The sequence below is a fragment of the Rhineura floridana genome, chromosome 6, assembly GCF_030035675.1.
Source record: "Rhineura floridana isolate rRhiFlo1 chromosome 6, rRhiFlo1.hap2, whole genome shotgun sequence".
Classification (NCBI taxonomy): Eukaryota; Metazoa; Chordata; class Lepidosauria; order Squamata; family Rhineuridae; genus Rhineura; species Rhineura floridana.
In genome coordinates this window covers 71,143,863-71,159,979 of record NC_084485.1, presented here as the reverse complement: position 1 = coordinate 71,159,979, position 16,117 = coordinate 71,143,863, and the positions used below count along the sequence as shown (strand labels likewise).

The following is a 16,117-nucleotide window of genomic DNA, read 5'->3' as shown; positions in this document are numbered from 1 at the left end:
GTTTTTGCAGAAAGTATGGAACTTCTCCATCTTCTGTTTCCAATTATGTAATCAATTTGATTCCTATATTGACCATCTCGCGATGTCCACGTGTACAGTCATCTTTTTGGTTGCTCAAAAAATGTGTTGGCAAGAAACAAATCCTTGGCTTCACAGAATTCAATAAGTCTTTCTCCTGCTTCATTTCTGTCTCCTAAGCCCCATTTCCCCACAATTCCTAGTTCTTCTCTGTTCCCTGCTTTTGCATTCCAGTCCCCCATGATTATCATCATATCTTGTTTTGGTGTGTGATCAATTTCCTCCTGCACTTCTGCGTAAAATCTCTCCAATTCTTCTTCTTCTGCATTTGACGTTGGAGCGTAGACTTGGATGATGGTTATGTTAATAGGTTTCCCGTTTAATCTCATTGATATCACTCGCTCAGACCTTAGCTCCTAATTGCTTTTGCTACATCACTTCTCACTATTAAAGCAACCCCGTTTCTTCTTGATTTCTCATTTCCTGTATAAAATATTTTGTAGTTGCCTGATTGAAAATGTCCCATTCCAGTCCATTTTAATTCACTCACGCCAAGTATTATAATGTTGATACGTTCCATTTCTTGCTTGACAATTTCTAACTTTCCCTGGTTCATGCTTCTCACATTCCACGTTCCTATTGTGTGCGTTGTACAACTCCGTACTCTCCTTTCGCATCTGTGGGCGTCAGCCTCTGGGCTTCCTTTCAGCTTTGACCCAGCTGCGTCATTAGTCACAGCGCTACTCGTACTTGTCCTTTGTTCTTCCCCAGTAGCTCGGTGAGTGCCTTCTGACCTGGGGGTCTCACCTTCCAGCACTACCTCATGTTGCATTTTGGATACTCTGTTCATAGGGTTTTCGTGGTAAGAGGTTTTCAGAGGTGGTTTACCATTGCCTTCCTCTGAGTTTGGATGCATCTTAGTCTGGTGTCTCAGCTTTGACCATTCCGCCATGGGTGCCCCTGCTAGGAGTCTAGCCTCTTGGTCTAGACTCCTGACGGCATTGCTGTTAGCTTCTTCAGCACTCTCAAACCCCGTCACCACGTTAAGGTGTGCATCCGAAAAGGGGAGCTAACTGCATACACTGTGCTTTTTCCATATGGAAAGCGTGTTTCATGAGTGACGTCAGTGTTTGGGTATAACTCAGTCTTAGGTGCCAAAGTTGTAATAAAGGTATAAAACCAGTTACAGACATCTACCAAGCTAGATTCAAAGAATCTATGAAGCTGAGTTGCTTTGGTAAAAAAAAAAAAGACTTTTAATAAGGGGAAACTCCTAGTTAACCTCATGAGTCAAGATGGTTTTGAGCTGATAAAAAAGCATCTTGGTGAAGTTTGAAACTGGGCAAAGACTGAACTTTAATATGTAGATTTGATCGCTGATAGAAGTAGAGAGGAGAAAGAAACAAGTGGAATCTGCAAAATAATAATAATAATAAATAAATAATAAATTTTATTTTTCAGCCGCCTATCTGTCCGGGTTAGGGACACTCTAGGCGACGAACAACAAGAATAAAAACAATACATATAGATCAACATAATCAAATTTTAAGCTAAAAAACCATTCATTAAATCAATTGTAACATAAGTTAATCTGTCCCAATCTTGTAGGCCTGCCTGAACAGCCAGGTCTTCAAGGCTCGGCGATAGCTGGACAGGGAGGGAGCATGTCTGAGCTCGAAAGGGAGAGAGTTCCAGAGGGTAGGGGCCACAACAGAGAATGCCCTCTCTCTGGTCCGTACCAGCCTAGCTGTTCTCACCGGCGGCACAATAGGTGATTCTGGAGGCGTTCCTTCAGATATACTGGGCCGAAACCGTATAGGGTTGCCTGCAGCATTCTGTGTGCCAAAAAGAAAACAAATTGAATAGAATCAATTTTCAGATAGTTAGGTGTGAATGGTTCCCATATTCTAAAGTGACAGTTGCCTATGTCTGGAAGCTTAAGCTTTGGCTCTAGCAGGGCATATAGCATGGCTGCATTTGGGACAAGAATAATAACTATGGATATGCTGAACCAGACATTGTTTTCTATATCCTACAGCTGCCGCACCTATGTGTGCTTCCTCATATCACATCTCATCCTTCCTATATGTATAGGATGTGTTCACCAAACTGATCTGATACTGTTGGTGATGCATTTGATGGTGTCAAATCTGTGTGCATGATTTTGAAAATTACCACTACAGAAGTGTGACAATTTTATATGGACTGAAGTGATATGCATACAAAAAAAGAAGTATAGCATGGTACACAAACCCTCAATCACTTGTTTTTAAATTTTAAAAGCAGGCCCATCAAACCATCCTAAATTGGATTGGGTCCATAGTACTGAGGGAGGGAGGGATTAGCTTTGCACCATTTCCCCAATTTGAAGCCCCAACCCAAGCTGCTATTTGTCGCACAGGGAAATCATATAAGTACTTGCTCCTTTTTTTTTTTTTGCAATAGGACAAATAACAGGGGGAGGGGGGGTTAGATCATGGAAATTACATGAAGGGGACCTCAGCAGCATAGACCAAATCCACTTCAGGTGTAGAGGGCAGTTGAAATCAACAATGTGGAAGATCTAGTCATGGATCTTCTATTAACTTGCTGAGTGCTGCAACTTGAACTTGTTACAGTTGATACTGGTGTTGTTGTTCAGTTTTATTCATTTCATAATGCTAATTAGCCCACCGCATCCTAGAGACTTTAGGCAGATAAAAAAGGTCAAATCACACAACAACATATTTAGACAATCAAATATGAAGTTATTCTGAACGTTTGACGCATATATCCCTCTAGCTTAGTTTCCCTTCTTAGTAGAAGTGGTATAATATCCAGTTTCTGCATCATGGAAGGTCAGAACATAAACAGCAGTGCACTGGAGGATTGCTGGCCAATTTCTAGTGGGCCACCTAGTGCTGAGATGGTGGACTAGATGTGCCTTGCTATATCAAACCAAAGTCCTTATTATGTTGATAAACAATAGTATGTACTTGGGAGCTCTAACACAGATTAGGTATGCCTTTAATTGTTAAGAAATCCTTCAATGAAAATGTAATTTTACATCATAAATTTAAAACTTGTCATGACCATGGAGACTCTAGACCACATAAGGCTGAAGCAATTCTATGCCTACTCTAAAAGACATTAAGTTCTGTTGGCTTACCAAATGCCACAATTAATAGTGTTACATATATAGTTAATGAGGAGAGTTCTTCATAGCCTGAAGACTCAATGAGTTCTTTTGTCAATAAACTGAACTAGGAAGCCACACCTTCATGGATTTTGGTGTCATCTTAGTGTGGGTTCTGCAGATCTGTGATTCTTAATTTTTAAAAAATCTCTTCCTCTTTCTGCTTCTTCTTTGTGCTCTCTCCAACATGGGTGAAGCTGTGTGTCCCTCAGACCTTCAGCAGCTGTGGAAAGAGGTTGCTGCAACTCAGCCTGTAGAAGACAGTATCAAGCAAGAGGGACTTGACCTCAGCACCAACACCTCCAATTCTACCTCGTTTTCGGCCGCCAAGGTCTCTCCTCCAATTTCCCATCACCCTCTCCCCAATGGACAGAACGCCATGCTCGCCCAAAGGAGGGACAGGTAGAAGCAGATGGGCCTTTATGTGGTCCTTGTAAATATGAGATGGATAATTTTTGAAAGATGTTGAATTTATCTCAAAGGCTTGGGGTAAAACTCTGTACTTACGATTAGGAGGGCCCTAGAGTCTACTCTTGTCTCTTGTGTTCAGATCTGTGCTTTGTTCTGACCTTTGACTCTAGTACTGTGTGCACTGCTGTTTGGCACAGTATTGGTTTACTGGATATGAAGTCAAATTTGTGATTGTACCTGCTTTCAGTGACAAATTGAGCTGTTTAAGTCACAACAGAAGGGATTTGCTATATGGAAATAGGCCACTCCAGTTCAGACCCAATAAATTACAACTTAGGCCCAGTTAATAAATTATATGTGCAGCATGGTAGCCATTGGAAAATGGAACCACATGGATGTCTTTCCAAATGTTTGTGTACAATGGTTCCCATTGCTGTTATGGGGACTCTTTCCATGCTCTTTTTTATGGCACCAGTATAGACACAGCCTTTAGTTTTTCACTTTAACCCAAAGGCCAGATAAGAATTCTTAATATTCATTGTTAGCAAAATGACTTAGATGCTACACTGTTGGGGAGTGTCCTGTAAAGATCTTCCCACACTCCTACTTTCATACTCTAGCAGACAGCTAGGAACATAACAAGATCCTGCAGAAAGGTAGAGACTCTTTCCCTTGGGAGGGTACCATGTTGATGAGATGAAGGCAGCTGTGCTAAGTACACTGTTTGTAGTTCTGCCAGCCTTGTGGGCTAACGAGAATCAGCAAGAAACATAACATAGATACACTGCAGAGTGAGGAAGTTCTGCATCAAATAGAAGCAGATGAGCAATCTATATTAAAATGTAATAAATCAAATCCATCAGTGGATTAAAACAATCAGTCGTATTAAACCCCACTAAATTCAAGGGAAACAGGATATTTTACTGCATATCTAAGGGCTAGCAGAGTAGGTATCAGACATAAGATTATGGGGAGAAAGTTCCACAGTTGAGGTGCCCACACCAAGAAAGCCTGATAACAACCCATGTTACCTCAGAAAATAAGGGAACCCATAATCAGACCTCATATAAATATCTATTTAATCTGGCAGATTCACATGGGAGCAGGTAGTCCTTCAGATATTCTGGTCCTAGAGCATTAAAAGCCTTATAGCTCAGAACAGCAGTTGAATTGTGTCTGGAAAGAAATTTGGAGCCAGGGATATGTTAATTTACATCTGTGTTTTAAACCAACTGCAGTTTCAGTGCAGCCTTCATAGGAAGTTCAACATGTAGCACTTTATAGAAATCTAACCTGGATGATTCCAGGGTATGGATACTTGCGGCTAGATTACATTTTTCCAAAAGGGCCACATTTGGTGCACCAACCAGAGTTGGTTACAAAAGGTATTTTGTGCCACAGATTACTCATGTGCATCCATCTGCAGGATGGATTTAAAATGTGAACCAAGAATACATCCTTTTGGGCTGTATCTACAACTATGGTTCTAAGCTAGTCATGCAGTTGAAAGGGTGGGGACAACATCTGCTCAATGCACAGAGTAAATTCTGTGGAGACTGGATGATCTGAATGAGCATGTCTGATCCCCCTAAAATGCTCTATGTAGGTGTTCTTTCACCCGACAAAGCAAATGAGCTGTACAGTGTATTTTTTCATTAGAACTCCTAGTCTGCTGGGCAAGAGTTGCCTTTTACAGCTCCGTTGTAATGTTTTTTACCTCTTTATCCTCTCCTTTGCAGCTCTTCTCATGAGGAGACCTCTGGCTCTCACCCTTTGTATGGACATGGAGAGTGCAAGTGGCCTGGTTGTGAAACCCTTTGTGAGGACTTGGGACAGTTTGTCAAGTAGGTGACCTCCTTCTGTGCAAGACTTTTCCATGTTGCTCTGTGTACTTCAACCCAAACTGTAGTGTACAATATTGGTAGTCCCCCCCTCACAATCCCTAAAACTGAATAAGAGACATCTTGCATTGCTACTTTTAGAAAAAAAGACCACAGTCCTTCTGCCTCAGTTTCCCCTTCTGTGAAATAGAGCTGGATCCCTCTATTCCTCTCTTTCAAAATAGAGGGAGGTTGCTGTCCCATACTTATTGTGATAATTGGGAAGCTTTCAAAAGCTGCCAGACACCATTGGGTATATAGGAAAAGGAAGGGTGAGGGGGTTGCAAGGGAGACTATGCTAGAGAAAAAGAAGCTGACTGGGACCTACAGTAATGACAAGGCTTTTGGAGGAGAGAGGAGACAGACCAGTAAAGTTTATAGCTCGTCCATGTTAGGAAAAAGGAAAGGGGGGTGGGTGGGGAGAACTAGAGAGAAACAGATGGCAGCGCGGCAGCCTGCTGACACTGCTTGTGGGCTCTGTCACTGACTGATTAACTCCGCTGTCTAAGAGCCCTCTGCTAGCGTCAGGGTCAAACAAATTGTTTTCACGCTTCGTCAGAGGTTTACTTAATTAGTTCATTTGCAATTAGATCTCTTTGTAGCCAAGATTTTTAGCAAAGACATCAGATGAAGCTGACGGGTTTTCTTTTCTTGCTTGTTCAGGTCCCCCCCCCATGCTTTTCTTACTTGCTACACATGCTCCCCACCCCATCCACATGGATGCATGCCGCTCCTCGCTCTCATCCCCCCCCCCTCCACCTCCCACCCCACTGCCTCAGAAAAGAATGTTGTGGAGGTTGAAAATGATGTTTGGAAGAGCTGGGGTTGGTAGGAAGCACAGCCTGTGTGCCTAATCAGTGTGTGTGGTTTTAGTCTGTGAAATGAACTTTTTAACAAATCTTGCCAGCCTCCACCCACTTTCTACTACTGAAGGATCACTGTTAAGTAGCCAACAGGTGCCAACTGCAACAGACTTGAGGCAGACAGGCAGGGCACTTGTGTATTCCTTCAAAGCCTATCTTAGCATTTTTCATGTGGCGAGGGGAAGGCCAAAAGGGAGAATTGCTTCCACCTGTGTTACCATATGCAACTGACTGGTCCAAAAGGAGCCTCCCAACATTAGACAGCCATATCCTGCTTCCACCAACTGGGATGTCTTGATGCAGCTTAAAATAGTAAGAAAACATTGCATGGAATGTTGTTGACCAACTAAGCTAAGGCTTTTGGAGTAAAATGAGTTTTATTCCCTGCACTCCCTCTAGTTCATTGGCTGACATTAAAAAAGCTTACATTCTCATGTTAAAAGATACAATCTTTGAAATGGAATTTAAAGTCCAGGCTTGTTTGGGCTTTATATAGCAAAACTTTGTATAGCAAAAAGCTATGATGCTTCAGTCATGGACCAGAGCTTGGCAGCAGTTGGGCTTAAACTGGAGGGAAGGGTAGTTTGTTCAGGCATAGCTGTGAGCGCACTGTGGAGAAGCTGCTGCTGGAATGCAGGAAGGAAAATGCTTTTTCTGTCCTTATAATCCATCTCTCCCGGCTGAAGAAAAAACTATGGAAAATTGGGACATAGGAGTGTAGAACTCTTTTTCTGACTGATTTGTTTTCATGACACTTTGCCATTCTGTGGTTTGGGATCTTCATTTAACCATTTGGTTGTTTTGTCCTTCCAGACTATAAATCCTCTAGGGCAGCCTTCCCTAACCTGGAATAGTCCAGATCTTTTGGACTACGGCATACATAACCTCTAACCATTATCCATGCTGGTTGGGGCAGATGGGAGTTGTAATTCAAAACATCTGGAGGGCACTAGGTTGGATGCAATTACTCTTGGGCATTTAACTACTCTATGTCTAGAGTAGTGGGCTTACATCAGGAAGCCTTTTGCTCAGATCCCTGCTGAGCATTGATGCCAACTAGATCATGGGCTGTGCATAAGTCACTCTCTTTCTCAGTCTAGTCTCCCTCACAGTATTATTGTGGTGATAAAATTCGATAACCTTATGAGCTCTTCAGAGGAAGACCAGGATAAAAATGTGATAAATAAAAAGTAATAGATAAAGCACTGCCTGGATTGCAGCATATTAAAGAATCACAATAAAAGGGCAAAAGTTGTCAAAGGATTTCTGGTTGTCCAAGCACTATTCATATTATTTTTTATATATATCTTCTGTTTTTAGACACCTCAATACAGAACATGCACTTGATGACCGGAGCACAGCTCAGTGTCGAGTTCAAATGCAAGTGGTACAGCAGCTGGAAATACAGGTGAGTGTAAATGTATACAATGAACCATGTTCATTTCAATCTATGTTCAAGCCGAAATACTTGAACAGAGCAAGGTCAAGAAACAGTTGCACTTGGGACTTGTGTGCCTAAGGGACTAATTTGGAGTCCTTTTACATTAGTTTAAGGATTCCCAAAAGCCACTTTTGACATTTTTTTTCTGGTCAGTTTTCCTGCAGTCATCCCTGAGTTGTCCTCTGCCGCAATGTGTGCCCAGTGTTGGATGGAGAAACAGAAGTGCAGATTGGATACAGCCAGCACCACTCGCCATAACCACAGTAGAACTCTTTTCACTGTTGTAAGGGTGGAAATCACCAGAACTTCGTCTGTTCTGTACCACCCAGTTCACATTTCATTGTTCCACCTGTCAGTGGGTATATGTCTGATATGAATCAGAGAACTGCTCACATATAGGGGGGATATTCTTCATGGATAGCAATTTAAGACTTTTATTATCTATTGTGTGGACAGAGTGGTTTTATAGACTGCTTGCCTGGTATCCTTGATCCTCTAGCATAGGAAGATTGCAACCACAGGATCAGAGGCAGGCCATGAGTGTTCATAGTTTTCATTGCTCCTGTCTTGTATTATGCTGATAACCATCTGTTTCCACCCAACAGATTGGGGAGAGGACATTGGCCATGTGACTCAACCATAAACGGATCCAGCAATGCCTGCTGAAATTTGCAGGCGTAAAAATGGGCTCAGAAGGGTGTACACAACATTTAGTTTATAATCCAAGACTTTATTCTCTGACTACAGAACGTCTTGCAGGAATGTCACCAAATGAGTTCATGGCCTTCTGAGGCCAGATGTAGGCTTAGGAGAAAAATGTGGCTGATAGTGAAGACAGCAGCAGCACATATCCTTCCATTCCTGGGAACATCCATTAATACAAAACATCTGATGTGATGTCATTGTGCTGTGAGTTTCCTCACCCTCACAAATGACAGCTAATGAAGATGGAAGGGAAGAGCAGGGAAACTTGCAGTGTGGTGACATCACACATGATTTGTATTAATGGATGCTGCCAGGGGTGAGAGGAAGAGATATGCTGCTACTGGTCTGAGTGGCAGCCGCATTGGTCCTGTAACACCAGTTTGGAGCTGAGAGAAATTGTAAACAAGTACCCGGAGGCAGCAACATTGGTAAATTGGAAGAGGGCATTGCAAGGGGTGATGAGGAAAGGGTTTTTGTTTTTTTTGTACAATGTGTAGGACCAGGTAAAGCTGGATATAATTGGCTGCCCTGGGCTCCTACTGGGAGAAAGGGCGGGATATAAATCTAACAAATAAATAATAAACAAATAAGTATTGCCTGAATGGAAAATAAATGGGAATGCTATTTGTTTTTCCATTCCTTACTTCCAGCTCTTTCTCAGAAACCACCAGCACTGATGCTTGCTTGATGGACTCTGGAGGAATTGGGCAGAGGGTTCTTGTTATCCATTTTGCTAGATGGTATATGTGCGAAGCAGTGCATGGATGAAAGCAGCATTCTCTGGAACATGAATCTCCACAGCAGCAGGATTAGTGGCAGTGGAAGGAGAGTGCCAAGGAGCCAGCTAGCTATAACACAAAGCACAGGCAGACTCGGTTGGAAGCTAAACTAAGCCAGTGGTTACAGATGGAGAACCTAGAAGAGAATGCAGCATTCATGCACACTAAAAAAGAGAGAAGAGAAAGAAAGGAGTGTAGCACTCAAAAGAGCAGAGTTAAGATTGTTACACAAACTGAGTCAAACCGTGTGATTCTATCCTGTTCCCAAACACTCCCTAAAGCAAAAGGTTGAAAGCAATTACTGGTGCTTAAAGAAAAAATGTGGGGGAGAGAATCCTTGAAGAGAGCAGAAAGCTCCGTGCGTGAAAAGGAGAAGCTGCCACCAGAGTTCCCAATTATAAAATTTTCACTGAAGAGCTCCTGCTGTGTTGGCAGCAAGAGTGTCTACATCACGAGAGTGGATCTGTCAGCTCTAATGAGAGGCACAGCAGTGCCAGAGAGTCCTTGCGTCAGAGTCTCTCAAACTTTCAACAAACTCCACTCTGGCTGTTGCCTTTAACTCCTGCCTTATTGGCCCTCTCTGTTTTTGTTTTTGTTGTAGGAAGGGATTCAAGACTTGGTGGGAGAGGAGAGAAATGCCCTCTTTGGGTGTGTCCTAGATTCTGCATAGGGGCCCATCAGGTCAGGAGGAACTGAGGCAAAGTTTGAGGGGAGCATTCAGAAAGGGAAGGTGACACAAAGGGAGATGGTGTCAGATCCCATTGCTGCTGCAGCACTCAAACTCTCTTCCTGTGCCACAGTGAATATTTCACCCTTCTTCGCACACTGAGAAATAAACACATACCCCAGGAGCATGCAATTAAAGCAATGTTGCACATCTGGAGAGATGGATGGGCAAGTGAGTGGGTGGGTTCAGAAAGGCATGATGGGAATGATAGATGAATGAGAGGAAGTAGTGTAGAGAGAGAGTTAAGATTAGACATATGAACTAGTGATAAGGTAAGGGGAAAGTATAGATGTAAAGGACGACAGAAGGAAAGATGGTAGAAGTGATCTAGTAGCTTTCCTTAGGGGATGAGGATCTTGATACCTGGGATATAGACAGAGATCAACTTAAAGCCATGGTAGATGAAAATAAGGAGAGCTGAGTGAAAAAGCAACAGATGAAATGGGGAGAGGGTGTTCATAATGTGCCGTTCCACTTTTCAGTGACTTTTTTCTCTGTGCATCCAGATCCAGTTCCTTTACAGTAATGTTCACTGACACTGCTATGTTACCACACAGCAGATGTACCAGAGCAACAAATACAACCACATACTCTATCCTGATCTTGATATCCCATAGGAGAAGGCAGCTCTTTAGAGGCCTGGAAATGTGATACTCTAGCCAGTTTCATAGCTCTCAGGAATATTCAGTGTTACTGAGGTGATAGGGAGGATGGCAGTTTTTCCTTTACAGGAGTGCTGTTTGAAGCCAGCACAGCAAGAGCTAAAGGGAACAGCCCAGTGCTGTCACATTACTATATGTAGGAAGTCAAGACAAGAGGATGGCATGTGCACACTGAGGCTGAATGGAGCAAGCAAAAGGATTGTGTGTGATCCCTGCTGATGGAGAGGGAACCATTCAAGGACATGATTATTGATGGGAGTACTTAACTGGGCCACCTTTCTAAATACATTGGTCAAGTGAATGGGCTACCAAAGGGAGTATGCTTCCCCCAAACAAATTACTCGCTGTTTGGTTTTCTTTGCAGCTAGCTAAAGAGAGTGAACGTCTCCAGGCGATGATGGCCCACCTCCATATGAGACCTTCAGAGCCAAAGCCATTCAGTCAACCTGTAAGCAATGCTCTACTTATTCTTTACCAGGGCTCTCTAACTTTCTTTCTTTTATAATAGTCATTGCCAGCTTCCCAAGCCTTGGGCCCATGTGGTCTAGGCGGCATCATTCAGGGCTGAAGCAACCCTAGCCATGATGACATAGCTAACCTCAGAGTAAAGATGACTGTTTCCCAAGAGTTACTATGAGCCACCAGGCTTCAAGTAGATGGCATGATGATGTGATGAAGACATTGCCTTCCACTGAAACGCCTACACTGACCACTCGTAGTTTTCCAGAATCCTTTCCTGTACTGCAACTTGCTTACACACTCGGGCATCAGTCAGTCATGGAGGGTCAGATAATACTATAATGCTAGCCAAATACTGCCCATGAAACCACCAACTAGCTATCCCTTCTTTATAATAACAATGGCCTTCTGTGACGATCCCACCTTTGGCTCCCCCTGTCAGGTTCCCACCTGCTTGTGGCTACCGCCTTTCACTAGGCACCACCTCAGGACACCACCAGTCAGGATCGCCGTTTTTATTTTTTCTCACTCTGCTCTAGCACAGATCTCACAAGCTCCCACTGCTAGGCAGCACCACCAGTCACTCCCTGTAAACAATATTGCTAGAGTCTTTGCCTCAGTCTCTCTATAGCTTGTTACTTTGTGTCTGGGTGCCCTTGCTGTCCACAACCCCCTTGTATCTTTGTCTACAAATCCTGGGTTGCTCTGGATACTTGACATTGTTACAGTATCTCCCTTCACCGCTGCCACCATGTGATACAGTTTCCCTTCAGCCTTGGTAATTACCCTGCCCTCCCTTCTGGTCTGTGTATTCCCAGCCAAGGATCAGGCTTTTGGTAAACCAATCAAAGTATTTATTTGATAACACCAGGAAATAACAAGATTACTTTAGGAATGTTTAACAAGCGTATGGTTTCATATAGTGTCACTCTTTATGTTTCTGGTCATATATATACTGTCTAAATATCAGCCAGATATAATCCAACCCTCCCTCAGAACTCTGCCAACCAACCCATCCAAATAACTCTCCACTAACGACTCTCCAAAAACTCTCACCAACCGACCCCCTTTCAACTGTCATCCTCCCATTTATACCTTCAGCCATTCAAACACTCAGCCAATCATCATCCAGCATTCTCCAGCCTTCCAACCCATGCTCTCCCCCCTCTCATTCAATTCACTTACCATATATTCCTTAATAAACCCGCACTTACCATATTTACAGCTTTTAACATATAAGGACCTTCCTCTAGCTGTTGTCTCTTAATCCACTTCTAGGCTTTGCACTTCCATTTCTGCATGGCACAGCTCAAACTGCATAGGCTGGATGAGCTCCTTGGGACAGGAATTTGTCCTCTTGGATTCTATAAACTGTCATGCATGCTGATGGTGCTATATAAATGAAACTCATAGTCATAGTGTCCTGTGCTAGCCCTTCTTACAGGCAGGTGGAATCATTTGTTCTCAGAACATCAAGCCACAATGAGGCAGCCTTTATGTAATGGCTCACAGAGCATGTCCAGACAGCCAGACCTATTATTGCACACAATAAGAAGGGATAAGGCAGGTCACATCCAAACCATGTTTGTGCTCTCATTGCTCAGCTTAGAAAGCCAGCCAGGTAGAAATACTGCACTTCTTGTGGCAGTCCTGCCAGCTGCATGGACAGTTGGGGGACTAGCAAATCTGGGAAGCACTGTTAATTGGAGTTATGAAGTGCTGAAACAGCACACCTAATCTTGAAATCAAAGCTGGTACAAACATACCTTACAATTGTCTATCCTACAGGGTGTGCCACTGGCTGCTTCCTTGTCTATTGTCTGTTATACTGTCTTATCAGCCATTCCAAGCTGTTTGAGACACAGCTATCTCAGGAAAAGCAGCTGGTGACATCTATGCTCTCTTGAGGTCCTAGTTCATATCTGTGTGTGTGCATGGGACCCTTGTGGAAGAACTTGCATCATTAACAATATTTATTTTTGTCTTTGTCCTCCCACTGTGTGTTTCCCCTCTGTTTCTAAAAGTCCCTCCTGTTCATGAGAAGGGAGTGGCCAAGGTTGTAATTTTGAGGAAGGGAACAAGAAAATACATGCATATCACTGCCCCAGAGTTACATTCCTAACTCCAAGGAACTTACTGGTTTAAATAGTATACAAATGTATGTGTGTTAACTCAATTTTCCTCATACTTACTTTTGCAGTGCTTCACTATATGGCTTATAAGTTGCCCTGGAGTTTTAGAATAATGTTATTCATAAAATAAAATTAGTGCAATCCTCTTTCTTGGCTCTAGCAAGAGATAGTATTGTACATGAATGCTGTTGTTCTTCAAAAGATTATCCTTATCTGCCAATGTTAGATTATAGCTATAGATGATAGTGCTGATGAACTACTGGGAATTGTGCTGTATTCTGAGTTAGCATTGCTCCATAAAAACATAACAAGACTCTGCTGGATCAGGCCAGTGGCCCATTTAGTTCAACATCCTGTTCTCACAGTAGCCAACCAGTTGCACATGGCAAACCTGCAAACAGGAGTGCAAAGAGCACTCTCCCCTCCTGCAGTTTCCAGTAACTAGTATTTGGAAGCATGTTGTCTCTGCCCATGGAGGCAGAGCATAGCCATCGTGGCTATAGCAACTGATAGTCTTTTCGTCCATGAATTTATCTAACCCTCTTTTAAATCCATCCAGGTTGGTGGCCATCACTGCCTCTTGTGGAAGCAGATTCCATAGTTTGACTATGAGCTGTGTGAAGAAGTACTTTCAGTTGTGTGTCCTAAATTTTCTAGCATTCAGCTTCATTGGATGTCCATGGGTTCCAGTGTTATAAGAGAGGGGAAAAACTTTTCTCTATCAACTTTCTTATGCTGTGCATACTTTTATACACTTCTGTCATGCCACCTCTTACTCACCTTTTCTGTAAACTAAAAAGCCTCAAATGCTGCAATCTTTCCTCATAGGGGAGTCGCTCCAAACTCTTGATCATTTTGGTTGCCCTTTTCTGAACTTTTTTGATCTCTACAATATCCTTTATGAGGTGAGGTGACTAGAACTGTACACAGTATTCCAAATGCAGCCACACCAAAGATTTATATAATGGCATTATGATATCAGCAGTTTGATTTTCAATACCTTTCGTAATGATCCCTAGCATGGAATTTGCCTTTTTCATAGCTGCTGCACACTGGGTTGACATTTTCATCGAGTTATCCACTGTAACCCCAAGGTCTCGTTCCTGGACAGTCACTGCCAGTTCAGACCCCATGAGCATATATGTGAAATTTAAGATTTTTTGCTCCAATATGCATAACTTTACACTTTTTTACATTGAATTGCAATTGCCATTTTACAGCCCATTCACTCAATTTGGGGAGGTCGTTTTGGAGCTCTTTGCAATCCTTTTTTGTTTTAACAACCCTAAACAATTGAGTATTATAAGCAAACCTAGCCACCTCATTGCTCACCCCTAAATCTAGATCATTTAAGCTAAAACACATAGGTCCCAATACCAATCCTTGGGGGACTCCATTCTCTACATCCCTCCATTGAGAGAGCTGTCCATTTATACCTTCCTGCTACTTAACCAATTCCTCATCCAATATTCTGAGACACTTGTGATAATGCCATACATTCTATTTTTTAAATGAAATCCACAAACAATGACCTGATTATCTTCCTGAAATGAGCAGATAATTATTTGTCCCAGTTAAAATGCAGTTTGGACAACGTCATTGGAGGTGGTGTAAACATAGTGGCTAAGAGCTTTAGGCCAGGAAGCCCTCGGATCAAACCTTGTCACAGCCATGAGCTGACTAATGGTCCTCACCTGGGCCTGCTTCCTTCTGAGTGAACATTCATAGACATAGGCCATGCTTGGATGTATTCAAGCCATTGTCTCATAACTTCAGCCCCCATCTGCATGGGTGGCGGAGTGGGCTAGCTGAAAAGTGTTCCTCCTAAAGTTTGGCTTCTTGTTGGCTTTAAAAACTGGTAGAAACAGGAATTATGGGTTTGTTTTTTAAAAAAATTGGGGGAGGAAATAATATTTTATATTGTGCTAGATGGTCATATGATTCCTTCACACATCAAACTGGCTTTTGTGTAGCTAGTAAAGAGTTTCTGGATTCATCCAACTTTTGCAGAATATGATCTGATTTTTCCCATCCAAATCTATGCTTTCCACTGTGGTTGGTGAGTCTCAAGTTCTTACTTGGGATGACTTTTTCAGTCTTCTGCAGCTGACTGAAGAAGTGTGTCTCACCCATCCATATATCTTTATCAATAAACACCTATCTCCTTTTCCAAACAAAACTATTGTTTACCCATACACCTCTGTCTCCTGGGTTGATTCTAATTATATTTTTTCATCCTCTTTGAACAGCTGAACCTGGTTTCCAGCGCCACCCTCTCCAAGAGCACTTCTGATACCTTCCCTGATGGATTACCTCATCCCCCCACCTCTGCTACTGCACCCATTACTCCATTGCGGCAGGGTCCTTCTGTTATCAGCTCATCCACTTTACACAATGTTGGGCCTATTCGCAGGAGGAACTCAGAGAAGTTCTGCACGCCAATCTCTTCAGGTGAGAGCAGCTGGGGAAGCCACTGCTGCATCTTTATGCTTTTGCATTGTTCATTTAGAGAGTGCTTTTCTTTTCCTCATAACTTTCTTTCTTCCCCCTAGAACTTGCACAGAATCATGAGTTTTACAAAAATGCAGATGTGCGCCCCCCCTTCACATACGCCTCGCTTATCCGGCAGGTGAGAAACTCTTTATTTTGGAGAAATGTACAAGAGTGCCAGCCAGACCAGGAACAGGTAGCAATTGTTCACACTCACCTTGAATGTTGCAAGTGGTTGAGATTGTCAGCAGTACATTCTAGAAATCATCTTCTTATGTTGCCCTTGGAAATGGAGTTTGGGTCAATGGATGGGGTGCGAATCTGGCTAATGTAAAACATGGGTTTGTGTCTCCTGCTGTACTGCAGAAACCCTTT

The 16,117-nt window shown here is 42.7% G+C and overlaps 1 protein-coding gene across 6 annotated transcripts in view; it reads left to right on the top strand.

Annotated features, from left to right (window-relative positions):
- FOXP4 (forkhead box P4) overlaps window positions 1-16,117 on the top strand; it is a 196,369-nt gene that overhangs the window by 146,423 nt on the left and 33,829 nt on the right. For all 6 annotated transcript variants that reach the window (XM_061632295.1, XM_061632296.1, XM_061632298.1 and 3 more), the window contains 6 exons: window positions 3,391-3,595; window positions 5,344-5,448; window positions 7,668-7,755; window positions 11,026-11,109; window positions 15,502-15,703; window positions 15,805-15,881. In XM_061632295.1, the coding sequence (XP_061488279.1) occupies window positions 3,391-3,595; window positions 5,344-5,448; window positions 7,668-7,755; window positions 11,026-11,109; window positions 15,502-15,703; window positions 15,805-15,881 (761 nt within the window). The remainder of the gene's footprint in view (window positions 1-3,390; window positions 3,596-5,343; window positions 5,449-7,667; window positions 7,756-11,025; window positions 11,110-15,501; window positions 15,704-15,804; window positions 15,882-16,117) is intronic.